Source organism: Neoarius graeffei, chromosome 2, assembly GCF_027579695.1.
Source record: "Neoarius graeffei isolate fNeoGra1 chromosome 2, fNeoGra1.pri, whole genome shotgun sequence".
Taxonomy (NCBI): domain Eukaryota; kingdom Metazoa; phylum Chordata; class Actinopteri; order Siluriformes; family Ariidae; genus Neoarius; species Neoarius graeffei.
In genome coordinates, this window is record NC_083570.1 from 105,604,143 (window position 1) to 105,631,993 (window position 27,851).

The following is a 27,851-nucleotide window of genomic DNA, read 5'->3' on the forward strand; positions in this document are numbered from 1 at the left end:
TAACGAGTGGAGGACAGAGGAGCCTCTTAAAGAAGAAGTTACAGGTCTGTGAGAGCCAGAAATCTTGCTTGTTTGTAGGTGACCAAATACTTATATTACCGAGTAATTTACCAATTAATTCATTAAAAATCCTACAATGTGATTTCCTGGATTCTTTCCCCCTTTCTGTCTCTCATAGTTGAAGTGTACCTATGATGAAAATTACAGGCCTCTCTCATCTTTTTAAGTGGGAGAACTTGCACAATTGGTGGCTGACTAAATACTTTTTGCCCCACTGTATATCTGAGCAGCGTATTCCATAAGAGAGCACTTTTCAGAATAAAAAAGAAAACATAATGAAGGCTATTGGGTTTTGGTGCAAAATTAAGAAGCGAGTGTGACAGTCAAAGTGTCCAGAAGAACTGTGGCTGGTTCTGCAAGGTGCTCAGTAAAACCTACAGCTCATTTCCTTATAAAACTGCACTCATTGTACCTGAAACTACTATTGTTTTTAAACCAAAGGGTTGTCTCACACCAAATATCGACTTGTTATATTGATTTATTATGGCTTACTGATTACTATTTATAGTATTTTTTTTTTATATTGAAACATTTCATTTCATTATTTTTAAGCCAATTTTGGTCTTCAGCATTTCTTTACATGTGCCTAAGACTTTTGCACACTACTGTATCTCTTATGATATGCTAACTATTAGTGCTTGAGACAGTAACAAGAAACCTTTAGCCAGAAAAACAGCTCGCTAAATACCTAGCCAGTGTTAAATGCTGAAAAATTGTAATTTTAATATATTATTTTGGCATGTTGCCTGAGGATATTATGATTAAAAAAATCCTAAGCTAGTTTATTAGTAGCTATTTGTTACCCTTACATACACTATCATCAAGCAATATTTGCAAAGACAAATCAGTAACTAAACTTACCATTCTGTCATACCAACAATTCCGTAATGTTGGTAAACAGATGTCTGCTTTCCAAATGTTTAGCATAAAACTTCCCTTAATTTTATGTCTTGCCCTTTTCTAATAACACAGTAAGTTTGTAGAGAATCATAGCTTCAGTGGTGAACTGTTACAATTAGAACTGGGACTTGAGCTCAGCCAAAACTTAGCCAGATACCAAAAAAAAAAACCATCAGGGCAAGGGATTAGTGGCAGGCTGCCAGGTAGCTCAGTTGTGTGTAGCTGTCAGTAAGTTTCACAGGGAAATGAATACTTAAGTCTGAGTGAAAAATACTGCAGTGAGTGTGTGTGGAAGAAGAGTTTGGAGACAGAAATCTTAGTTTCTCGGTTGTTAGCCTGTGCTACTTGCTCTTGACAGCACTGGCTTGACCACTTTATTAGCATTTGCTAACACTACTGATGAACGCCACACCGGCTGGAAGGTGACTTCACTGCTGCACTGATGGCTCCAACTCACAGTTAAGCTCACGTTGGCCTTCAAGAAGGCTGAGGGTGATTAAATTTTTGGTCCCTCTCACTATAAATCAAAATCTGATTGGTTAATTCATCTGTCACTTCCTACATAAACATACACTGCCATGGCCTTCTGTCCCAGCAATGAAGTCCTAACCAATGAGTGAGCAGCTCTAAACTCTTCTTAGCCTAGACACAACAAACAAAAAAATCTCATTGGATAACTCAATTTTAATGTTTTCAGGACAGTAACCCTTTCATTTCTGAAGCAAGTTTGATAGAAAATGAGGCCGAATTAGAAGAGAATAATTATAATGAAAATATGAAAGCAATTAAAGAATGAAAGAAATTAAATATAGCATTTGAAATATATTTTTGATATGTTTGGGCCTTCTCTGAAGGCCTAGAAGGCCCTGACGGTTCCCCTCTGAATAGCTTAGCGTAACCAGTATAGAACTCAGGAGGAGTAAGTCACAATGACGAGAAGATATTTCTAACTTGTCTGCCGTCTATCAAATGCTAACTCCAGGTTGTAGTGTAAGAGCTGTATTGGGTCAAGACTGACTGTTTTGCGAACAGGTTTTAACTGTGAGTCATTTGATCCACCTGCAGATCTGGAGACGCTATGATGCTGACAGCAGTGGATTCATATCAGCTGTGGAGCTGAAGGTACCATTTAACTTTGAGATTAGATACAAGATATAGAACTTGGAAGCTTATAAATCGACTTGAATATTAATTTTACATGTTTTAATTTTGGACATGAATGTCATATTAAATACATTTATTTCTGTTGTATATTTAATACATTTACATTTTTTGGCTTTTTAATATTTACAGTGCTGTGAAAAAGTAATTGCCCCCTTCCTGGTTTGTTCTATTTTTGTATATTTGTCACACTTAGACACTTGTCACACTTTCATGTCATCAAACTAATTTTAATATTAAACAAAGATAGCCCAAGTAAACACAAAATACAGTTTTCAAATGATGATTTCATTTCTTGATGGAAAAAAGTTACCCAACCCTACCTGGCCCTGTGTGAAAAAGTAATTACCCTCTCAACCAACTAACCTCAAACAATTAACCAAATTGTAGATGCAAATGGTAATTAAGTGATCATTCTCATTGAATCAGTCTCATTAATAATTATTAAATCAGTCTCATTAAATACCATTAAATCAGTGCTTAATAATAAATTACCAAACAGCTAAATTATGGTATATTCCAAATTATTATGATCACTTACCGTATTACATAACTCATATGCACCTTGGAATTCTTTGAGGTTGGGTACTTCAAAAATATCGGAACAACAAATAAACACAGTTTCATTAATAATTGAATTTATTATTACAAAGATAAAAATGAACAATGTCAGCAGATATATACATATGATATGGTATGTGTTTGTGTGTGTGAGAGGCCTTATGGCCTAAGCAGAAGGCTAGCATGGGATGCTAGCTAGGTATGTTTGTGTGTGTCCACGTGGTGTAGGGGTCGTGACCACGTGTTTCTAAGTAGAACAAAAGAGTTAGCTTTGGTAGCTAACTAAGATGTGTTTGTGAGGCCTGTGTGTGTGGCCTGAACAAAAGAGCATGGATTGCTAGCTAAGGTGTGTTTGTCTGTGGCCTGTGGCCTAAGCAAAAAGGTTAGCCTAGCTTGCTAACAAGACAAAAGAATTAGCCTTGTGTGTGTGGCTAGCTAAGGTGTGTTTGTGAGGCCTGTGGCCACATGTTTCTAAGTAAAACAAGAGAGCTAGCTTTGGTTGCTAATTAGACAAAAGAATTAGCCATATGTGGCTAGCTAAGGCCCAAGGATCCTACCTCGTGGAGTTAAGACAAAAGGTGTGTGAGTGTGGAGGAGGGCCGCCACGTGTTCCCTTGAGACAATACACTTAGCCCTGGATGCTAATGGGACAAAAGAATTAGCCGTAGGCTAATTTCACTAGCTTATAACAGTACTAAATCCACTGAAATCTTGATGCGGTCAAATACGTGTAATAATGAAATTAAAGTGTTAGACAGGAATAGAGAGAGAGCATGCAAAGCCTATCTATTAAACAATTGAGAGATTAAAACAAAACAATAATTAATTCAATACCCTGAGGGTCAGCAGTGTTAAACCATTCCTGAGTTTAAATTCACACTTCTTCATAAAGCTAATTCCTAAGACTAGTTTTATGCCCAAAATTTGCCAGTCTTACTTCAGTATCTTGTCTCTACGCGAGATTATGAGATGTTCTGAGACTTTTAGTTCCGAGAGTTTTACCGTTGTGGAGCACGTGAGTCGATTCCGTGGAAAGCAGAGGATTTCTTGGTCCGACGCGTGGTCGCTCGTGATGAAAAGAGAGTCTCTGATCAGAATAATGTGCACAGCTTTTTAATTAGAAGGATCCAGTCACTTCTAAACTTTAAATGAACTGTTCCGGGCTGCAGTTCGTAACGTTACTATAATAGACAAACAAACTGGCTGTAGCTCAATCTGAGTTTAAAATCGCGCGATTCTAGAATCAACCGTGGCCAAAGATGAAAGAAAAGCGCAAAACTCTGATTCTTGAGGAAAAGAAAAGAAAAGACGTCTTTATCTGGTTTGCTCGGGGCGAGCGAATCTCTTTGTGTCCAGACGGCTTGAAGTCCAGACGAGAGAGAGAGAGAGACGGAAGCGTTGTTCCGTTACTTATGCCTTCCTGGAGGATGTGACATTGGTGGTCCCGCCCAGGTGTGACGTAGGTCAACGCGGAAGTTGGCTGATGGGAAATGTAGTTTCTTAAAGGGACTGTACCTACAAAATTTAATTGATAATTGGGTTCAATTTCAGGAGCCACACCCAGGCATGATTACTGCCATCCATCCATCCATCCATCCATCCATCCATCCATCCATCCATCCATCCATTTTCTGCTGCTTATCTGGGTCACGGGGGTAGCAGCCTAAGCAGAGTTGCCCAGACTTCCCTCTCCCTGGCCATCTCCACCAGCTCTTCCGAGGGAATACCGAGGCATTCCCAGGCCAGCTGAGAGATGTAATCTCTCCAATGTGTCCTGAGTCTGCCCCAGGATCTCCTCCCAGTAGGGCATGCCCAGAGAGCCTCCCCTGGGAGGCGTCCCGGGGGCATCCTAACAAGGTGCCTGAACCACCTCAACTGACTCCTTTCGATGTGGAGGAGCAGCGGTTCTTCTCTGAGTCTCTCCTGAATGACCAAGTTTCTCACCCTATCTCTAAGAGAGAGCCCAGCCACCCTGTGGAGAAAACTCATTTCAACTGCTTGTATCCGCGATCTCATTCTTTCGGTCACTACCCACAGCTCGTGACCATAGGTGAGCATGGGAACGTAGATGGACCAGTAAATTGAGAGCTTTGTCTTTTGGCTCACCTTTCTCTTGCTAGCTTTCTCTTCGCTAACTATCTGTCTGTCCAACTCCTGCTCCCACCTACCCTCACTTGTGAACAAGACCCTGAGATACTTAAACTCCTCCACTTGAGGAGTACTGCCAGACCTGTTCAATCTAAATATCACATAAACAGAACCAGGCTGGCAATGTGACATGGGCTAACAGATTCTAAAATGATGCCATGAAGTAAAAAGTTACAAGAACTGATGTGCAACAAAGTAATTGAAATCTATCAATCTGGAAAGGGTTACAAAGCTATTGCCAAGGCTCTGGGACTCCAGTGAACCACAGTGAGAGCCATTATCTATAAAGGGAAAACACTTGAAACAAACCGTGGCAAACCTTCCCAGGAGTGGCCGGCCTTCCAAAATTCAACCAAGAGCACTTCGACGACTGATCCAGGAGTTCACAAAAGAACCCCGACAAACATCTAAAGAACTGCAGGCCTCACTTGCCTCAGTTAAGGTCAGTGTTCATGATTCTACAATAAGGAAAGCACTGGGCAAAAATGGCATCCATGGGAGAGTTGCAAGGCGCAAACCACTGTTGACCGAAAAGAACACAAAGACTCATTTCACATTTGCCAAAAAGCATCTTGATGACCCCCAGGACTTTTGGGATAATATTCTGTGGACTGATGAGTCAAAAATAGAACTTTTTGGAAGACATGAGTCCCAGTACATCTGGCGTAAGGCGAACACAGCATTCCAAAATAAGAACATCATACCAACAGTCAAACACACTGGTGGTAGTGTGATCATCTGGGGCTGCTTTTCTACTTCAGGACCTGGACAACTTGCCATAATTGATGGAATCATGAATTCTGCTCTCTACCAGAAAATCCTGAAGGAGAATGTCCGCCCATTAGTTCATGACCTAAAGCTCAAGCGCAGCTGGGTTATGCAGCAGGACAATAATCTGAAGCACACAAGCAAGTCGACCTCTGAATGGCTCAAAAGAAATAAAATTAAGGTTTTGGAGTGGCCTAGCCAAAGACCTGACTTGAATCCAATTGAGATGCTGTGGCAAGTCAAGTTTATTTTCATAATGCTTTTAACAATAGACATTGTTGCAAAGCAGCTGTACAGAAAATTAAAGACTTTAAACATGAGCTAATTTTATCCCTAATCTATCCCCAATGAGCAAGCCTGTAGCGACAGTGGCAAAGAAAAACTCCCTCAGACAACATGAGGAAGAAACCTCAGAGGAACCAGACTCAAAAGGGAACCCATCCTCATTTGGGTGATAACAGGCAAGACCTTACGTAAATGCACAGTTCATACTCAAAAATCCTCCAATGTGGCTGAACTCAAACAATTCTGCAAAGAAGAGTGGGCAAAAATTCCTCCACAGCGATGTAAAAGACTCATTGCAAGTTATTGCAAATGTTTAATTGCAGTTGTTGCTACCAAGGGTGGCCCAACCAGTTATTAGGTTTAAGGTGGCAGTTACTTTTTCACATGGGTGATACAGGTTTTGATTAACCCTTAGTTTTAATAATTGGAGTGATCATTTAAAAGCTGGATTTTGTGTTTACTTACATCATCTTTATTTTATATTAGACTTAGTTGGATGACCGAAAACATTTAAAATGTGACAAGCAAAAATGGAAGAAATCAGCAGAGGGCAAATACTTTTTATATTTTGTATAATTCAAAAGTGTATAATTGCTTACGTTTTTGAAATGTAAAAAAAAATTAGAACTTCGAAAAATTTTAGGAAAATTTTTTTTTTCAGATTTTATGTAAATTAGGCAAAAGGTGAAGCAGCTGGGATTCATAGGAAAAAGTGTTCTGCAAGCATCTAAACAAACTCAGCATTTAGCCAATTCTGCCAATCTTGCAGATTATGACGTGAGGTGAACAGACAGTATTATAATACAGTGGAGTCAAATTGTAAGATATGAAGCATAATGAAGTCTAGTACGTACATCTGAAGTTTGATTGAAATAGCTAAATTCCTATTAAGCAGCCAACTTTGGCTGTTATCCGCTATCAATTGCTAATATGCTAACATTAGCATTGCCTAAATAGCTAGAATGTTACCTAAATTGTTACTTTGGGCATCGAGTATTCAACATCACTGTGGCAAATTAGATATTTGAGTAGAACTTGTAAAATTTTCTATTGCGGAGCTCTTTGCATGCAAATCAGAGTTCCATACTTAAGAGAATATGGTAATGCATCGACATGATTTTTGATGGTTTTTGCGACTGTACAATGTCCGTATGTAAGAATGACAAATGTGTACCGCTACAGGGAACCTGATCGTAAGTGCAAGGCAACATATCTCATAAACAGGATATCAGAGGGAGTACAATACTCACAGTCCAAAAACACAAACAGGGTCAAAACCAGAAATGCAATACAGAATACAAGGCTTGGTAAATGTTAGATGCAGGGTACAGTGCGTATAATTCAAAGTCTGTGTGTTATTGAGAGTCTTTATATGTATGTGCTGTGATTGCACTCTAATCAGGAACAGGTGCATGGTAATTAGTCCTAATGGCACCACACATGGACGTTACAGATGAAACCAGACAAATGCTTGACATGAAGTTTGATATTGGATGGTAGCTCTATAGTACTGATGTAAAGTGAAAGTGCTGTCCACCAGGCACCCAGCAGAGTCCCACCATAATAAATGTTGTGGTGTTGTTTCTGGTGCATAGCATGCTGTGTCAAAGAAAGGAATAAATATGTATTCATAACTGTGATGCGTATCTCGTTATTGGTATCACTGTCGCAAGACAATGCAGCAATTTATTGATATGGAACCCACAACACTACACAATTCAGTGGTTCTTTCATGGTGCTATAATATTATTATTCTATTCAGGGTGATTTTGTGCCTTGGCAAATATTTTTGCTCAAACACTCATCAGGAGATCTGCTTTTAGCCAGTGCCTAAATATCTGTATTATGTTTGACTGCCTAATTTTTCCAGGGAATTTCTCCCAGGTGCCTAATCTTTAACCAAATCTACATAAATTGACATTTTTGTCATGTGAATTTTTGATATTTGTATTGAGGTTTCTGATTATTTTTTAACCCATAACCAGTTATGTTATGAATGTGGTGTTTAATGTGAAGTTTGTAATTCAAATATACTAAATATCATATTTCCACATACATTTGTTAGCTTCTAAGCTCCATAGATTGCTGTAGTACTCAGTGACATAGTCCAGTCTGTTTCCCCATATACTAAGGGTTATACGACCCCGATTCCAAAAAGTTGGAACACTGTCTCATCTCATTATCTCTAGCTGCTTTATCCTGTTCTACAGGGTCGCAGGCAAGCTGGAGGCAGTTGGGTGAGAATTGATAAGAAAGCTCTGCTGGGCAAAATAAACCCTATCCATTCATTATCCGTAACCACTTATTCTGCGCAGGGTCATAGGCAAGCTGGAGCCTATCCCAGTTGACTATGGGCGAGAGGCGGGGTACACCCTGGACAAGTCACCAGGTCATCACAGGGCTGACACATAGACACAGACAACCATTTCACACTCTCATTCACACCTACGGTCAATTTAGAGTCACCAGTTAACCTAACCTGCATGTCTTTGGACTGTGGGGGAAACCGGAGCACCCGGAGGAAACCCACGCGGACACGGGGAGAACATGCAAACTCCGCACAGAAAGGCCCTCGCCGGCCCCGGGGCTCGAATCCGGACCTTCTTGCTGTGAGGCGACAGCGCTAACCACTACACCACCGTGCCGCCCTGTGAACTGTTTGTAATTCAAATATACTAAATATCATATTTCCACATACATTTGTTAGCTTCTAAGCTCCATAGATTGCTGTAGTACTCAGTGACATAGTCCATTCTGTTTCCCCATATACTAAGAGTTATATGACCCTGATTCCAAAAAGTTGGGACACTGTCTCATCTCATTATCTCTAGCTGCTTTATCCTGTTCTACAGGGTCGCAGGCAAGCTGGAGGCAGTTGGGGGAGAATTGATGAGAAAGCTCTGCTGAACAAAATAAACCCTATCCATTCATTATCCGTAACCACTTATTCTGCACAGGGTCGTAGGCAAGCTGGAGCCTATCCCAGTTGACTATGGGCGATAGGCAGGGTACACCCTGGACAAGTTGCCAGGTCATCACAGGGCTGACACATACTGTAGACACAGACAACCATTCACACTCACACCTACAGTCAATTTAGAGTCACCAGTTAACCTAACTTGCATGTCTTTGGGGGAAACTGGAGCACCCGGAGGAAACCCACGTGGACACGGGGCTTGAACCTGGACCTTCTTGCTGTGAGGCGACAGCGCTAGCCACTACACCACCATGCCGCCCCTGTTGGGCCGCTGTGTAAAACATAAATAAAAACAGAATATGATAATTTGCAACTCATGGAAACCCTATATTTCATTGAAAATAGTACAAAGACAACATATAAAATACTGAAACTGAGAAATTGTATTGTTTTTTGAAAAATATATGTTCATTTTGAATTTGATGTCAGCAACACATTTCAGAAAAACTGGGACAGGGGCATGTTTACCACTGTGTTGCATCACCTCTACTTTTAACAACACTCTGTAAACATTTGGGAACTGAGGAGACCAATTGCTGTAGTTTTGAAAGAGAAATGTTGTCCCATTTTTACCTGATATACAATTTCAGTCGTTCAACAGTTCAGGGTTTCCTTTTGCGCTTCATTATGTGCCAAATGTTTTAAATGGGAGACAGATCTGGACTGCAGCAAGCCAGTTTAGCACCTGGACTCTCTTATTACAGAGCCATGTAGTTGTCATATGTGCAGAATGCGGCTTGGCATTGTCCTACTGAAATACTGTAAGTAAGCCCTTCCCTGAAAAAGATGTTATCTAGATGGCAGCATGTTGTTCCAAAACCTGTATATATTATTCAGCATTAAAGATGCCTTCCCAGATGTACAAGCTACCCATGTCATGTGCAATAATGCACCCTCATACCATCACAGATGCTGCTTTTGAACTGTGCACTGATGACAAACCGGATCGTCCCTCTCCTCTTTAGCCTGGAGGACGAAGTGTCCATGATTTCTAAAAAAAATTCTACTTTTGATTCATCAGCCCTCGGGACAGTTTTTCACTTCACCTCAGTCCATCGTAAAAGAGCTCGGGCCTAGAGAAGGTGGCGGTGTTTCTGGATATTGTTTATATCTGGTTTTAATTTGCATTTGTGGATGCAGTAATGAACTGTTTTCACAGACGATGGTTTTCTGAAGTGTTCCTGAGCCCATACAGTGATTTCCACTACAGACACATGTCTGCTTTTAATGCAGTGTCTCCTGAAGGCCTGAAGATCACAGGCATCCAATGTCAGTTTTCAGCCTTGTCTCTTGCATACAAAGATTCCTCCAGATTCTCTGAATCTTTTAATGATATTATGGACCAGAGATGATGTGATCCCCAAATTCTTTGCAGTTTTACATTGAGGAATGTTATTCTTATAATGCTGCACTGTTTGCCCACGCAGTCTTTCACAGAGCAGTGAACCCCTCCCCATCTTTACTTCTGAGAGACTCTGCCTCTCTGGGATGCTCTTTTTATACCCAGTCATGTTACTGACCTGTTGTCAAATTTGGGGGGGTTTGCATTACACAACTTTTTCTTTTTTTTTGTTGCCCCTGTCCCACCTTTTTTTTGGAAACATGTTGCTGACGTCAAATTCAAAATGAGCAAATATTTTTCAAAAAAACAATAAAATTTCTCAGTTTCAACATTTGATATATTGTCTTTGTACTTTTTTCAAAGAAATATAGGGTTTCCATCTCATCTCATTATCTCTAGCCACTTTATCCTTCTACAGGGTCACAGGCAAGCTGGAGCCTATCCCAGCTGACTATGGGCAAAAGGCGGGGTACACCCTGGACAAGTCGCCAGGTCATCACAGGGCTGACACATAGACACAGACAACCATTCACACCTACAGTCAATTTAGAGTCACCAGTTAACCTAACCTGCATGTCTTTGGACTGTGGGGGAAACCGGAGCACACCCACGTGGACAACATGCAAACTCCACACAGAAAGGCCCTCGCCGGCCACGGGTCTCGAACCCAGACCTTCTTGCCGTGAGGCGACAGCGCTAACCACTACACCACTGTGCCGCCCTAGGGTTTCCATGATTTGCAAATCTTCACATTCTGTTTTTGTTTGTTTTACACAGCGTCCCAACTTTTTGGAATTGGGGTTGTTTTACACACTGTGACTTCATGCCAATAACGTGCAGTATCACCAAAAGACGTATGGTTTTTGTACAAGGTTCACAAACCCTGGAAATGGTCCTTAGTCCAAAATGTACTAATTAGGGCTGTGGCTAGTTTCATGTAGCTGATATTAAGGAATGATACTTTTCTAGGTGGGAGAGTTAAGTGTAAATTATTAAAGACAAATGTTTAAAAAAAACCCAGAATAATTCCAATGAATATATAAAACTATAGACATACAAAGAGAACTTGAAATACATGTGGATATCTACAAAGGTACTGATATAACTAGTAATATAAAATAACTTATAAAAGACTACAATACAGCTGTATGAGCTTTGTTTCTGCTCTGTACCTCATCTCCAGAGTTTCCTTGAAGATCTGTTTGCGCAGCACAACAGGAGCATCACACCTGAGAAACTGGAGCTGTACACCAACACCATCGTACGGTCACGACTCCAATGTTCTCGAATCTGACTAGCAGCAAAGACTTGTACAGTAGATGCTACACACATTCTAACTGTAATACTAAAGTTATTTAAGTAAAAGAATGTGCTTTTATGAAAAACTTAGAAAAATATTTCATTGTTGAGATGAAGAGGTTTTTCTATAAGGACATGTTTACCATTTGTGGAAGGAGTCTCCAGGGTCAGTGGTTTGCAATAATCAGAGATATGTCAGCAAATGTCTTTTTACAGCTGCTATATATGTTTGTGTTATGTGTGATAACTACCTTGTAACTGCAAATGGATAAAAAGAAAGATGCGTTATTCATTATTTTCAACATGCACTGATGTTTTATTAGGTGGGGTTTTTTTTTCAAAATAGGTGTAGTTTAGTCTAATTATTTTTATTAATTAAAGGTTCTGACTGCAAAGTTGAATTCTGGGCAAAATGTTTGATGACTATAACTCTTGGAGTTTCGAGATGTTTCACTACTGCACACACCATGTATCCTATGTGTAAATGTTTTGCCGAGATAAAATGCATCCTGCATTTTACGATTCCAGAGATTGCTGAAGCAAGTGAGCAACAATATTGATGTTCGTCCTTCAGGATCAAAGATGACCATGACTTCAATTTGGTGGGTGGCAGTTTTGGGTCCGGAGGTGACTGATGAGGCCAATCTGGGCTTTGAAGGTGCACCCACATGTCGGGCACATGTGGGTAGGTGCCATAGTGGGGGTGACAATAGTTCGAGCTTTCCATGCAGCTTGTTTCTTCTGGGCCTCGGTGATGCGTTTCATCTCTCCTGCCCATGCACCACTGGTGAGTTTTGCTTGCCGTGCTGGATGATCCTGAGCAAGCAACTCCCAGGGGTTGAGATCAATTTGTAGGGTTTTCAGGGACACTTTGAGATTGTCCTTGAAGCATTTCTTCTGCCCCCCAGATGAGCACTTGCCTTGGCACAGCTCTCCATACAACAACTGTTTGGGCAGTCAATTGTCTAGCATCCTGACAACATGGCCAGTCCATCTGGCTTGGGCTTTCTTTAGAAGAGTGGGAAGTCCAGCCCATTTTAGGACCTCCATGACTGGGATTTTGTCCTGCTACTTGATATGAAAGAGTTTGCGGAGGCAGGTCAAGCGGAAGTGATTGAGTTTCTTAGCATGTCTGCTGTAGACAGTCCAGGTCATTATGTGTAAAGTAAGGTGGTATGTATCACAGCATGGTAGACCTTCAGCTTAGTGGTAAGGCTGAGCCCTCTCCGTTCGCAGACATTCTCACAAAGTCTCCCAAAAGCTGCACTAGCCCCTTCAATCCTGTTGTTAACCCTGACATCCATGTTCACCGCTTGGGAAAGGGTGCTGCCCAGGTAAATGGACTTATCGACTGCTCCAATGTTCTGCCCATTCACTGCAACAATATCACGTGACCACTGTGGGATGTGTTTGACCTACTTTTAACCAAAACAAGTTGACGTGGGCAAACTTGGTGGACTCCGCTCTCCCGCCAGCTAAAAGCCAGTGGAAAAGAAAAGGAAAGCTTGCCTAGTGAGTGCAACTGCAAGATAGAGCAAGGTTAGATGACGTGCCATTTTTCTGGACAGATAACTAAATAATTCTAGCTAGCACTTAGTTATCTTAGCCTTAGAATGCATGGGCTTGACTCCACAGTAGCGAGTATGGAGTTCTACACTTGATGTTTTGATCTTACAGAGAAAGAAATGATAACACAAAAGCAGTAACTGAGAAAAGATATATTCAGCTTTTGTTTCATGGATCTGTTTGTGAACGTCAACCACAAATTACATCCCTGCAACTCAATACTCTCCGAGGTCGATGCAGAGTCACGATGTTTTCTGCGCATCGCCACCTTGGTGTGACGCAGTTCCATAGTTATGCTAATTAGTTCAAGCTCCTCACGTTTGGCTGTTTCTGTAGGGCCATGCTGTTTCTCTCAAGAGGGAGGGAAAACAGTCCCAAAATGGAGAAAAGCGAACCTCAGAACATCAAAATAATCACATCTCGTCTGCAAGATATTGTTTTTGCGGGACATAGGAAAATGCCATGCACAATAAAAATGTTTAAATTTCAGATAACTTTGCAGTCAGCATCTTTAAATAAAGTAGGTACATGTGAGCCTGATTATGATATTGGGCCATTTTTATGTCTTTTTTTGTGCTTCTTTTCTTCTTCCCCAGATGAAGATGTTTGACAAAAACCAAGATGGCCACCTGGATTTAAATGATCTGGCCAGGTATTAATATTAATGGACTAAAAAAAAAAAGTATACATTTTTACAGGATGGTTATTTATTTATTTACTTGTAAAAAGGTGTTTAGGGTGCATTGGTTAACAATTTCTTCATCTGTGTCCCCAGAATTCTGTCCTTAAAGGAGAACTTTCTGCTGAAGTTTGAGATGGATGTGAGTAGCTCAAATTGTGAGACTGCAGCAAACTTGAACAAATGTGCATGAACATCTAAATCACACCACCAAGGTTTTAAAACACCATGCTTTAACCTTGTTTTCACTGCTGAAACAAACAAGTGTTTCCTTAATTGTATCATTAACATGTGTGTCCCTCTATCCAGGCCTGCAGTCAAAAGGACCGAGCGAAAGATTTTGAGAAAATCTTTGCCCATTATGACGTGGTAGGTTTGCGTCTATGATTCATAAAATGTTCATAACCTGAACCTGAGGTTTAATGCTTTCTCCTAAATAAATGTGCATGTTCTTGTTAGAGTAAAACAGGAGCCTTGGAAGGACCAGAGGTGGATGGATTCGTTAAAGACATGATGGAGCTGGTCAAGGTAGAGATCTTTTGTCATGATGTCAACCATTAACGACTTAACAAGTGTAATTTCAATTTTATGAAGGTTTTCTTTCTAATTTATCAACATATCTGAGAAAAAATGTCATATTCCTGATGGTTGGATTATTTATTCTTGTTCCTCTGCGTTTACATGGTCTGTATAGAGGACTTTCACTGACGTCACAGGTTTTTATTTTTCACACAGCATCCGCCTTACTGGCAGGCAAACAAAGAAACAGCCGTGACAGTTAATAATGAAAACTGAGATGAGTGCAGCCAGTACAATCTCTCTGAAATGATTAAAAAATTATTTTATACTAGCAGATCATGTTACATCCAAAAGCTGAAACATGCAGGCATCACAGATCCATATAATTTACCCACAAATGGATTAATTTATTATTTATTCTACACATCTCTCTCTCTCTCTCTCTCTCTCTCTCTCTCTCTGTATGCATGCGTGTGTTCACTGCTTCAGATGGGTTAAATGCAAAAGGAGGAATTTCGCTGTGCTTGAGTGTACATGTGACAAAAACAAATAATAAAGGCTTGTTCTTCTTAATTTACCACAAATGTGATTATTCCACTTGAAAAGTGTTCGGCAAACCAGCTACCAGATTTAAGACACGATGACATCCTGAACTATTTAGTATTTGGGCTTCTAAATACAGCAGAGAGATGCTAAATCAGGGGTGTCCAAACTGATCCATAAAGGGCCATGTGGCTGCAGGTTTTCATTCCAGCCATGCAGCAGCACACCTGATTTGGCTTATTCAATCAACTGACACACCCACCCTTTAATCAAAGGTGGGTGTGTCTGCAAGTATTTGACTGTGTGAAGACAGTTCAGTTGATTGAATGAGCCAAGTCAGGTGTGCTGCTGCATGGCTGGAATAAAAACCTGCAGCCACACAGCCCTTTATGGATCAGTTTGGACACCCCTGTGCTAAATGCTTACAAAAGTACAGATACCTACCAATACTTCGAGGCAGGTCCATATGAGACATCACCAGCTTGACGACCACCAAGTACCACCAGAGGTCGTCAAGCTGGTGATGTCTCATATGGACTCATTGCAGATGAGGTTTAGCGTGCGGGATTTTACCACCAAGTGGCAGAAGCTTGAAAAGGGGATCATGGCTGGCTGCACAATATTGGTTTCCTTGTTTGTGGCAGCTATGAACCTGCTACTCAAAGCAGGAGAGTCACAGTGCAAAGGACCGATGGCAGGTGATGGGACAAGGCATCCAGCCTGCAGAGCCTTCATGGACGACATCACTGTGATGACCCCATCCATTCTCGGGACACGATGGGTCCTGAGTTCATTGGAGAAGATGGCCACCTGGGCCCGCATGCAGTTCAAGTCTGGCAAATCCAGGAGCTTGTGCCTCCTGAATGGGAGTCTGTCGGAGAACACCTTCAGCATCCAGGGGTCGGAGATTCCAACCATTCAGGAGGAGCAAATCCGGTGCTTGGGGAAGAGTTACAACAGTACCCTGAAGGATAGAGGGAACCTCGAGGACACCTCAGCCCAACTAAAGGAGTGGCTGAGGAGAATCGACAAGAGTTTGCTGCTGGGCAGGTTCAAGGTGTGGTGCTTCCAGTATGGCATCATACCAAGACTCCAGTGGCCATTTCTGCTTTATGACTTCCCACTAACCAGGGTAGAAGCAATGGAGAGAGTCTGTAGCAGGTTTATCCGGAAATGGCTGGGTGTCCCTCCAGCGTTTAGCTCAGTCAACCTCTACAGCAAGTCATCAGTACTCCGTTTACCATGCTCCTCCATCATCAAAAGAATTCAAGGTAACCAAGGCAAGGGCAGCGTGCACGCTTTTACTCTCCAAGGATACAAAAGTCAGGCATGCAAGCACTGCTATCAGCTGCGGCAGGAAGTGGAAACCCCTGGAAGCAGTGAAGGAAGCAGAAGCCTACTGGAGGCATCAGGAAATTGTGGGCACTGTGTGTCGGGGACGTCTAGGGCTCAGCAACTACAGCGTCAAGAGCTGGGCGAAAAGCAGCACACCAGATAGAAGGAACTTGGTGGTGCAAAGGGTCCGGGAGACAGCCAAAGAAGACCGTCGTATTAAAGCGGCGGGGCTGGGCTCCCAGGCGCATTGGATGCAGTGGGAAGAGGTGCTCAAGAGGCCATTGTCTTGGAAAGAGCTGTGGGCTACTGACCAAGGCCAGCTGAACTTCCTGCTGCGTGCTGTGGCCGATCTCCTACCCACACCAAGCAATTTGAAGATCTGGGGCAAGGAGCAGGAGGCATCCTACAGTCAGTGTGGCGCCAGCCTCTACACACTGAACCACATTTTGACCAGCTGCCCAAAAGCTCTCGCAGATGGGTGCTACAGGTGGAGACACGACAAAGTCCTCACAGAGGTCGCCAAGTGGGTCGAACTGCAGAGAGGCAACGTCAACAAACAGCCGCCAGCACCACCAAGATTCACAGGCTTCCATCTAGAGGGCAGCAAGGTTCCGAAGGGAAAAAGACCCAACAACCTACCATTTCTGCTGCACCATGCAACAGATTGGGAGCTGCGCGTGGATCTCAAGAAGAAGCTGGTCTTTCCTCAGGAGGTCGTGGCAACTACCCTCCGACCGGATATGATCCTTCTTTCTAGGAGTTCAAAGTCCATCATTCTAGCCGAACTCACTGTTCCCTGGGAAGACAGGCTAGCCATATCCCATCAGGCAAAGAAGGCTAAGTACCAGGACATAGTGGAAGAGGCGAGCCTTGCCGGGTGGCATGCCACCCTCTATCCAATCGAGGTCGGCGCTCGGGGTTTCCCCGCAACGTCATTGCGCAGTTTCCTGCAGAAGATTGGGCTTGATTCCAAGCAACTGCGGAAGGCTATCAGGGAGATAGCCACAGTAGCCGAAACCAGTTCCAGGTGGCTGTGGCTATCAAGGAATCGTAGCTGGACCCCTTCTGCAGGTGAAGGCTAACTCAGCCTTTGCTGCCCCACTCAGGAGAGGTGTACAGGTTAAGGGGTGAAACACCTGTGACCCTGAGATGCCTGCTGAGGATGCAGAAGGGGTCCCTAGGAACACCACAACACTCCACCAGTTCGATCTTTAACTTCCACATCCTTAGTTGCTCCTGCAGTCTCTGCTTGTACTGTAGCAAAGCATCTTCGGTGTTTATTTCATCTCTCTCTCTCTCTTTCTCTCTCTCTCTCTCTCTCTCTCTCTCTGTATGCATGCGTGTGTTCACTGCTTCAGATGGGTTAAATGCAAAGGAGGAATTTCGCTGTGCTTGAGTGTACATGTGACAAAAAAAATAATAAAGGCTTGTTGTTCTTAATTTACCACAAATGTGATTATTCCACTTGAAAAGTGTTCGGCAAACCGGCTACCACATTTAAGACACGATGACATCCTGAACTATTTAGTATTTGGGCTTCTAAATACAGCAGAGAGATGCTAAATGCTTACAAAAGTACAGATACCTACCAATACTTTGAGGCAGGTTTCGTACATGCTGGAATGTTATGAGAAATTCCTGACAAAGAAAAATACCTTATTATGACAAAGGTAAGCTCAAACATAGACTTCTAATAGTAATAAACAAGCCAGGGCTGAGCTCTAGCATATTTTATGATGTTTAGTCTCATGTACATTATCAGTACATAACAAACGTGCTGCTACTCGAGCCAAGTATTCGGTCTAATAAAATATATCGCGTCCAAAGCCCACATCCAGATCTACATTTTAATGTGACACAGAGCTTTCACACTAACCTGATATAAATTGTTCTCCACACACACAGGAATGTTTTTCTTCCTCTTTAACTGCAGCTCGGCATTTTTCTCATCTTTCCGGTTTCACCAGGAAGTGGTGAAAAGTTAAACTAGGCTTATTTCCACATCTGTTATTACATCCAAAAGCACTACAGGTCTCTGGTATTGTTCTTTTAGATGTAACATCTACAAATTTACAAGTTTAGATTAGATTAGATTAGATTAGATATACTTTAATCATCCCAGAGGGAAATTCCATTGTTTCAGCAGCCTTAAAAATATATACAACAAACACACATACAATACGCATAAATAAATAAGCACAAATACATTCAACCACAAAACACAGCCAGAGGTGAGGTAGCTGTCAAACACACACATATCCAAGTAGCAAGTGAGACTATAAGTTTATCTGAAAATGTTTACTAAATTGGGCTTATAATCACTCACATACACTTGTGCCGGTCATTGTCCAACAGAAAGCTCACCCAGCAACATGGCCACATAAACAAATCCGCAGTTATGATGACTTCACGTGAAAGTCCTCTATAAAAGACTTTACTACTGCTACATGCTAGCTACACTACCGTTCAAAAGTTTGGGGTCACCCAGACAATTTTGTGTTTTCCATGAAAAGTCACACTTTTATTTACCACCATAAGTTGTAAAATGAATAGAAAATATAGTCAAGACATTTTTCTGGCCATTTTGAGCATTTAATCGACCCCACAAATGTGATGCTCCAGAAACTCAATCTGCTCAAAGGAAGGTCAGTTTTATAGCTTCTCTAAAGAGCTCAACTGTTTTCAGCTGTGCTAACATGATTGTACAAGGGTTTTCTAATCATCCATTAGCCTTCTGAGGCAATGAGCAAACACATTGTACCATTAGAACACTGGAGTGATAGTTGCTGGAAATGGGCCTCTATACACCTATGGAGATATTGCACCAAAAACCAGACATTTGCAGCTAGAATAGTCATTTACCACATTAGCAATGTATAGAGTGGATTTCTGATTAGTTTAAAGTGATCTTCATTGAAAAGAACAGTGCTTTTCTTTCAAAAATAAGGACATTTCAAAGTGACCCCAAACATTTGAACGGTAGTGTACATTAACCATTAGCCTTAATGTACAGGTTCTATTTACATGACTTTACTAAATGCTAGTAATTACTAAGTAATTAAATCTTCACAATGTCCTGATTAATCCACATTGAGTCAATCAGCCATGACATGTTTGGCGTTTGAGATTTGCTATTCTTTATTTTTTGTACCAGAGTTACAAGGCTAATATAACTAACAAGGGAAATTATACACACATGATATACCGTACACACCTCAAAGTGTGCTGAATTGTTTAGTGTCATAAACAGACTTACAGTGGTGCTTGAAAGTTTGTGAACCCTTATATTTCTGCATAAATATGGCCTAAAACATCATCAGATTTTCACACAAGTCCTAAAAGTAGATAAAGAGAATGCAGTTAAACAAATGAGACAAAAATATTATACTTGGTCATTTATTTATTGAGGAAATTGATCCAATATTACATATCTGTGAGTGGCAAAAGTATGTGAACCTCTAGGATTAGCAGTTAATTTGAAAGTGGAATTAGAGTCAGGTGTTTTCAATCAATGGGATGACAATCAGGTGTGAGTGGACACCCTGTTTTATTTAAAGAACATGGATCTATCAAAGTCTGATCTTCACAACACATGTTTGTGGAAGTGTATCATGGCACGAACAAAGGAGATTTCTGAGAACCTCAGAAAAAGCGTTGTTGATGCTCATCAGGCTGGAAAAGGTTATAAAACCATCACTAAAGAGTTTGGACTCCACCAATCCACAGTCAGACAGATTGTGTGCAAATGGAGGAAATTCAAGACCATTGTTACCCTCCCCAGGAGTGGTCGACCAACAAAGATCACTCCAAGAGCAAGGTGTGTAATAGTCGGCGAGGTCACAAAGGACCCCAGGGTAACTTCTAAGCAACTGAAGGCCTCTCTCACATTGGCTAATGTTCATGAGTCCACCATCAGGAGAAGACTGAACAACAATGGTGTGCATGGCAGGTTTGCAAGGAGAAAGCCACTGCTCTCCAAAAAGAACATTGCTGCTCATCTGCAGTTTGCTAAAGATCACGTGGACAAGCCAGAAGGCTATTGGAAAATGTTTATGGATGAATGAGACCAAAATAGAACTTTTTGATTTAAATGAGAAGCATTATGTTTGGAGAATGGAAAACACTGCATTCCAGCATAAGAACCTTATCCCATCTGTGAAACATGGTGGTGGTAGTATCATGGTTTGGGCTTGTTTTGCTGCATCTGGGCCAGGACGGCTTGCCATCATTGATGGAACAATGAATTCTGAATTATACCAGCGAATTCTAAAGGAAAATGTCAGGACATCTGTCCATGAACTGAATCTCAAGAGAAGGTGGGTCATGCAGCAAAACAACGACCCTAAGCACACAAGTCATTCTACCAAAGAATGGTTAAAAAAGAATAAAGTTAATGTTTTGGAATGGCCAAGTCAAAGTCCTGACCTTAATCCAATGGAAATGTTGTGGAAGGACCCGAAGCAAGCAGTTCATGTGAGGAAACTCACCAACATCCCAGAGTTGAAGTTGTTCTGTACAGAGGAATGGGCAAAAATTCCTCCAAGCCGGTGTGCAGGACTGATCAACAGTTACCGGAAACATTTAGTTGCAGTTATTGCTGCACAAGGGGGTCACACCAGATACTGAAAGCAAAGGTTCACATACTTTTGCCACTCACAGATATGTAATATTGGATTATTTTCCTCAATAAATAAATGACCAAGTATAATATTTTTGTCTCATTTGTTTAACTGGGTTCTCTTTATCTTACTTTTAGGACTTGTGTGAAAATCTGATGATGTTTTAGGTCATATTTATGCAGAAATATAGAAAATTCTAACGGGTTCACAAACGTTCAAGCACCACTGTATTTCTGACACTGTGGCACACTTATCTATTTAAAAAAATTGACAAAAAGAAATAAAAAAAATTACACAGTGAAAAACAGACAGCCCTCCATCTTGAAGCTGAATCACTAAATGCTGAATCATGAAGTGTTGTTTTACTTATTTCGAGTCTTTTTCGTAGGTTTGCCAATTACACTGAGGTAAATATTGATATTCCAGATGTTTCTGTCTTGAATCCACTTTCTCTCAAAGCTCTTAGTCTGTCTGTGTAAAAGACTTTATGGCTAGCTAGTTACATTACTGGCATTACTGGCTGGATTATGCTGGTTAGCTAGCTTTATTTTATTTCCTCCTCAGCACCTAAAGATTGAAAGCAGAATGCTACATTAGACGCGATTTAATAGTAATATAGTTGTATTTGATTTGTTGAATCTTATGTTTACTGAATATTTTACCACGGATATTGTGGTTAAAATTGAGACAAACACGTGATTTAACTAAACTGTTAGCGACTATAGTGTATAATACTGTCCAGTGGATTTACGCACCAAAGCTTTCTATTCCCGGTTGTAAACAAATAAGTTGTTTATTTTATCTTAGGTATGTTTTTACTTGTAGCTAGGCCATTTATATATCGGTGGGTTGCTTCTGACGTCACATTTGCCTCATTAGATATGCAAGACCTGAAGTGGTGGTCAGCTAAGCTCACTGTTCACAAAATGGTACTATTACTGGGGTGCCTTGCTAGTCATTAAAATGCCTTAAACTTGCTTTGTTTTGTGCTGTTAGAATCGAACAAACCGTGAAACTGATAAACATTTTTCCGGGTTCCCCATGAAGTGATAAAAGGATGGGAGAGCAAAGGATTTTACTAAAAGATGACAAGAAAGGTGGCTCTTGAACCTCAAAGGGAGCGGAATCAAAGACCGCTTGAGTTTGCAGTGATCACTTTGTGAAAGGGTTGTAAATTCCTCTGATTTTTCCTTTGGATTCACAAATCATTGACTTTTCTCACCATTTTCCATTATTTCGTGATGTTTTGAAGTTCAGGAGATGCTTAAGTCCTCGGATGTGCTTTTATTTACTGTTTGATCGTGGTCGCCATATTGTAAGCTAACGCGTATGTTTTCACTTTATTTATCAGCAAGGACGATGATGTAGATTGGGCTCTTACACTGAACGAGAGAGATAAGATAATCGAGACAATCCACAGAAACACAAAAGCAGATCTTACGAGTTAACAGAACGAAACTGCTTCTCCGGCCATGCAGTTACAGTGAGCCGTGATAACTTCTACATCCTGTTTCACCCATACCCAGGTCTTAAAAGGAGTTTCTGTGGCTCTTTGTGAATGATTTACCTGGAAGAGAAGAGCAGGGAGGATTGAGGTTGTGGTTTGTTTACACCCTATACTAAGACTTGTAGTGTCCTAGCAAACATCTGCATACAAAAAAAAAACAGAAATTCCTCCTTACCTGGGCAAAAACGATATAGGATTTATCTTGTAGTGTCCTGATTCCCAGCTCTTTAACCCAGCTGCATATAAAAAGTTGTAGGCCTCCATGCTCTTCCAGGTTTTCATCTGTTTGTCCATGTAGAACAATGTCGACAGCACCAGGTAGTCTGAGATGTCAAGGAACTCAATGGATGGATAATTTTCCAACTCATAGGAAAAATCCTTCTTTACTAGCATGTAAGGATCTATCCCATTGCAAGGAGCAACTTTCTGAAGGTATCTTGACCGTGCATTGGCCTCTCATCTCATCTCATCTCATTATCTCTAGCCGCTTTATCCTTCTACAGGGTCGCAGGCAAGCTGGAGCCTATCCCAGCTGACTACGGGCGAAAGGCGGGGTACACCCTGGACAAGTCGCCAGGTCATCACAGGGCTGACACATAGACACAGACAACCATTCACACTCACATTCACACCTACGGTCAATTTAGAGTCACCAGTTAACCTAACCTGCATGTCTTTGGACTGTGGGGGAAACCGGAGCACCCGGAGGAAACCCACGCGGACACGGGGAGAACATGCAAACTCCACACAGAAAGGCCCTCGCCGGCCCCGGGGCTCGAACCCAGGACCTTCTTGCTGTGAGGCGACAGCGCTAACCACTACACCACCGTGCCGCCCCTGCATTGGCCTCTAAACTGCGAAAATAGTCAGAGACGGTTTCACTAGCTCTTTACATAACAGTGGCCGAATTGGTTTGTCTGACCACCACTTCATTCACCAGAACATGGATCCCAGCAGTAATTGAAAAAAAAGAGGAATGTAAGAAACTATCAGCAGGGGTCAAGGGGGCTGCAAGCCCCCTGAAGCTGTTGAGATTTTAACATTTAAAGATGCTATAGAACACATTTTTTACATAGATTTAACATAGAAAACCAACAGAATTTAACAATAATGTGTATCTATTTTATGCCATATTTTGTAATCAATGACATAAGTGGCAAAAAAAATTGTTATTTATAAAAATTAGATGAAAATGTAGCTTTGAAGAATATACTTCTAACCCGGACACTGTTCCGCTATCTCTTTTATGGACGATATCTTTTTTCCACGACATATTCAGGGCTGTGAAATTGTAAATAAGAAATCCGAGGAAAAGGGGGGGTCTGGGGGGCACATAAGCCGGGGGTCTGGGGCCCTGCGGGCCCCAGACACCAAGCCATTTTAGGTGTTATATGGTGTATTCTGAGCATTTCCTGCAAGTAAAAAATTGATCTCAACAAGTAAATATTTGACTAGTCTTGGTCTTCATTTTGCCATATAAAATACCGATCAACAGTTTTCTCTTTTAAAATGAAAGATCCATGTAAAATACCTTGAAATATCTAATGTGCCTATGTATTTTATCTCTTAATCAAAATAAAAGTTAAAAAAAATGTGTAAATAACAATTTAAAGAAATGTTAATAAAAGAAAACTTTGATAGGCCTTTCAAAATGACTTTGTGAAAAATCATGCTCAATATTTAAGTGAGAGATACCTGTTGTCTTCCAAATTACACTTAATTCTTGTATTATGTCCTGGCTTTTTCCAAGAATCTGTTACAATGTCTCTTGTCTACAGACCAAAAGTTTAAAAAAACTAATGTTTCTTATCTAATATATTATTTACATCTTTTCTTTTACTTCTGGCTCCTTCTATTCCTCTTTGCATCACTCCCAGCTATTTCTTTCAATTCATCTTTCAGTAAGGCTATTAGTTATTAGTTCTATAGTGTTTGCATTCCTCTATTAAAGCTATTTACAAAATGTTCATAGTCTGTCAAACAGCATCTAATGAAAGTCTTTTAATTTTCTTTTCTTTAACACCATCTCTTTCAGTTTTGCAAACTTGTTCTTTTTCATCTTTTCCTTCAGTCTGTCTGTGTGTTCTTTTCTAGCCCTCTTTGCATCTCTCTCAAACACCTCCTTAGCTTTCCTTTTTGATGGCATCTTAACTATGTCTGATCTTGCACCCTGTAAGTACAAAATTCATGTACACGGTGCCAGGTCACGCAATAGCTATTTTTAGCTCTGTCATTCGCAGTCAAGACGTGTTCCACGCTCAGCTGGCATAAAACTCCGCGAGTCCGGCTGTATTGAGCCGCCAGTCTCGTGCAAGGCGATTAAAACTGACTAGACCCCCCCCCCAATGATTTTTAATGCAAAAATAGACGTTTTGTGAAGATGATATTTTTCACGACAGAATCTGCGGAAATTTCACAGCCCTACATATTGAATTAAGTTCAACGCATTAGAAACAAAAGCACAAACGGAGTTAAAACACATTTTCTAGCAAATGGGCGCAGCCATATTGTTTTCTCGTTCTATCGCATACAGTCTCGCGGTATTTACATCAATTTAACTTCCGAGTGTTCCCGAATGTCAACGAGAACAAACGAAGCTGACAAAAACATCGCTAAACAAGCAAACCAAATCAGAATGTATTCTGCTGGTCATTTTACTTAAACAATTTAACGGATATACAAGAGATTTTTAAAAAACCACCACTTTGGCTAGAAAAATAGCGGAATTCCGCTAAATAGCGGACGTCTGGGATCCCTGCCAGAAGTAAAGCCACAAGCAAAAGTCACATGACTGAATACAACCATGAAGCAAAATAGAAAAAGATTAACGAGAAATGACTAAGAATAGCAGAAATGTTCACTCACCTGGTGTTTTCTACAGCAGTGTTAATGTCTGCTGGAACGACCCATATGCCAATCACTGGAGGAAGAGGCGTGTTGTGTATGGTCTGGTAGTCAATAAATACCAAAACTATGTACAGTACTTTTAACAATTTTTATAATCAGTTGGTGCTTGATAATACGAGAAAGTCTTTAAAACAAGAACAGCAGAAACTATTTAAAAAGTTTGATGAACAACACACAACTGTTTTTTCCACTGCTCATTTCAGTTGAAACTTTTATAATTCATGACAACAAACTAGTAAGGCTGCATCGATACATTAGGCCACGATACGATACGTATCACGATATTAGGGTCACGATACGATACGTATCGCGATACACAATGATACACGACAAACTGGTGTGAAAATCTCAAAAATGACATTTTTAATATGAATCAACAATAACACCATACATTTATGCAGACATTACAGTGTATGAGAAATGATGAGTGACCAGCCGATATAAACAGATAATAACACATCCTTCATCTGTTTACATAAAAGGGTGACTTAGGCATCAGGCTTCGTGAGGACTCGGCGATGTCTATATCTCGATGGTGGCGGCGTATATGCACAGTCATGTTGGTCGTATTCCCGGTGTATTTAATTTCTGCTGAACAGTGCCGACATACGGTCACCTGCCTGTTAACTGTTTTCACGCCTTGTTCACGGTGAACTGAGAACCCAAAATGCTCCCAAACTACTGATTTGTATGAAGCTGGTGGTTTTTCAATTTCCATTTTTACGAAGCTACCTCGTGTATTAGCAACACGTGCCAACGTCAATGTTACCAAACCATCTGATTGGCTACGGACAGAACCGAATGCACATGGAAGCGCACGATCTACTGCGCAAGCACGAATACCTCGGACACGGTATTGAAACTGCCCCGTACGTAAAAGTTGATCACTCTGAACTTAGTAGCTTATCATCGTTAGCATATTGAGTACGGTGTATGATAAATTGATTGCAGGACTTAATTGTTACCGTGTTCGAAATGACGAGAGCGGCATATGTCAATTTCCCAAATGTTTCCAAATAAATACCCACCTTTCGTGTCATTTCAACGATCACGCCCAACTATAATTGTTTTGAGTATAATATAGTCTCTACATGCGGAAAATGAGTTAGTATCATCGTGTATCACGATTTGTTTTGGCCGGCGATACATATCGTATCGTGGCGAAAGTATCGCGATGCATCGATGCATCGGTGAATCATTGCACCCCTACAAACTAGGCAGAGGAACAAACATTTAAATATATTTAAACTTCACACTGTGTCATTCCGCCAGACTTGATGGTAAGCTTGTTACTGTTAGCACCGTTAGTGTCATAGCCCCAGTGCAAAACTAAAGAAGCTAACGTTAAACAACAGACATGTCATGCTTACGGAGGCCGCGAGAGGCCCTTCATATAATCTTTTTTTATTCACCTTGTTATCCCGAGATAACGACATAATTAATTCAGGATCTTGAGAAAACAACACAACTAATTGAGATCTTGAGAAAACAACCATTATTTCGAGATCTCGAGAAAACAAAACAATTATTTCATGATCTCAGCTGGATCACTGTATCTCCGTCGGTAGAGACGAAGCCGGGCCAGTCTTCTGCGGAGGTGCCGCGGACTAATTTTGAAATTATCCCTTATTAAAAGACTTAATGCAATCTCTCCCTGTGTCAACCCCTGATCAAAATATTGCCTTATTAGGTGATCGATTATTCCAGACATTCTAATGACCAAAGTTGCGTCTATACAGAATGAGAAATAGCCCCAAAGTCAGCATATCACAAGTCTCTTGGCGCACCTGAATGAACCATTTCTCAGCTGTTTACTCGAGATCATGAAATAATTGTTTTGTTTTCTCGAGATCACGGAATAATTGTTTTGTTTTCTCGAGATCTCGGAATAACGGTTTTGCTTTCTCGAGATCTCAAATTAGTTGTGTTGTTTTCTCGAGATCCTGAATTAATTATGTCGTTATCTCGGGATAACAAGGTGAATAAAAAAAGGATTATATGAAGGGCCTCTCTCGGCTTCCGTACATGCTTTAGTGGATTTCATTTCTTTTTTTTTTTAAGTTCACGCTTCACTTGGATTGTGAACTCGCTGTGTATTTTAGCGTGGCTCATGTTTACTGTTTTTCCCCCCATGGCCGTCTCTCAGCCCAACCTGAGTGGCACAGACTTGGACAGGTTCAAACAGGCCCTGCTCAGCCACTGTGACGTCAACAGAGATGGAAAGATCCAGAAGAATGAGCTGGCGCTGTGTCTGGGGCTGAAACTCGCTCCCTGAAGCACAGCACACAAAACGACTCCCACACACACGTACACACACAGGCTACCTGCTAATGCTAACATTGTCCGTATAACATTTCAAGCAATAGTGCATGAGGACTAAACACTGCATTTAATACTCATTTAAACCTTATTAACATGAAAACTATAAATAAAAAAGAAAAAAACTTTTGACTTAGATGTATGCTGTACACTTGGCTGATCTTTCTGTGGTCATAAATAGATCAATGTGAATTTGTCTCATGCAGAAAAAAAAAAGTGTCCTGCTTTTTAACTTAGCTCTTGGTGATTTCTTCTGAGTTTAAAGAGTCTTCAACTTACAAATAGCTAACAGTTTCTGTTAATACTGAAAGAAAATATAATGCTCAAAAATAAATATCCTGACAAAGAAAGAAAAT

At 40.9% G+C, this 27,851-nt stretch overlaps 1 protein-coding gene across 1 annotated transcript in view; it reads left to right on the forward strand.

Annotated features, from left to right (window-relative positions):
* Positions 1 to 27,515, forward strand: part of LOC132874728 (secretagogin-like) — a 35,820-nt gene extending 8,305 nt beyond the window's left edge. Inside the window, exons 5-11 of the mRNA XM_060911106.1 lie at positions 2,026 to 2,082; positions 11,386 to 11,463; positions 13,664 to 13,719; positions 13,843 to 13,888; positions 14,056 to 14,115; positions 14,206 to 14,274; positions 27,323 to 27,515. Of these exons, the coding sequence (XP_060767089.1) occupies positions 2,026 to 2,082; positions 11,386 to 11,463; positions 13,664 to 13,719; positions 13,843 to 13,888; positions 14,056 to 14,115; positions 14,206 to 14,274; positions 27,323 to 27,451 (495 nt within the window). The 3' untranslated portion in view covers positions 27,452 to 27,515. The remainder of the gene's footprint in view (positions 1 to 2,025; positions 2,083 to 11,385; positions 11,464 to 13,663; positions 13,720 to 13,842; positions 13,889 to 14,055; positions 14,116 to 14,205; positions 14,275 to 27,322) is intronic.
* Positions 27,516 to 27,851: the final 336 nt, after the last annotated feature.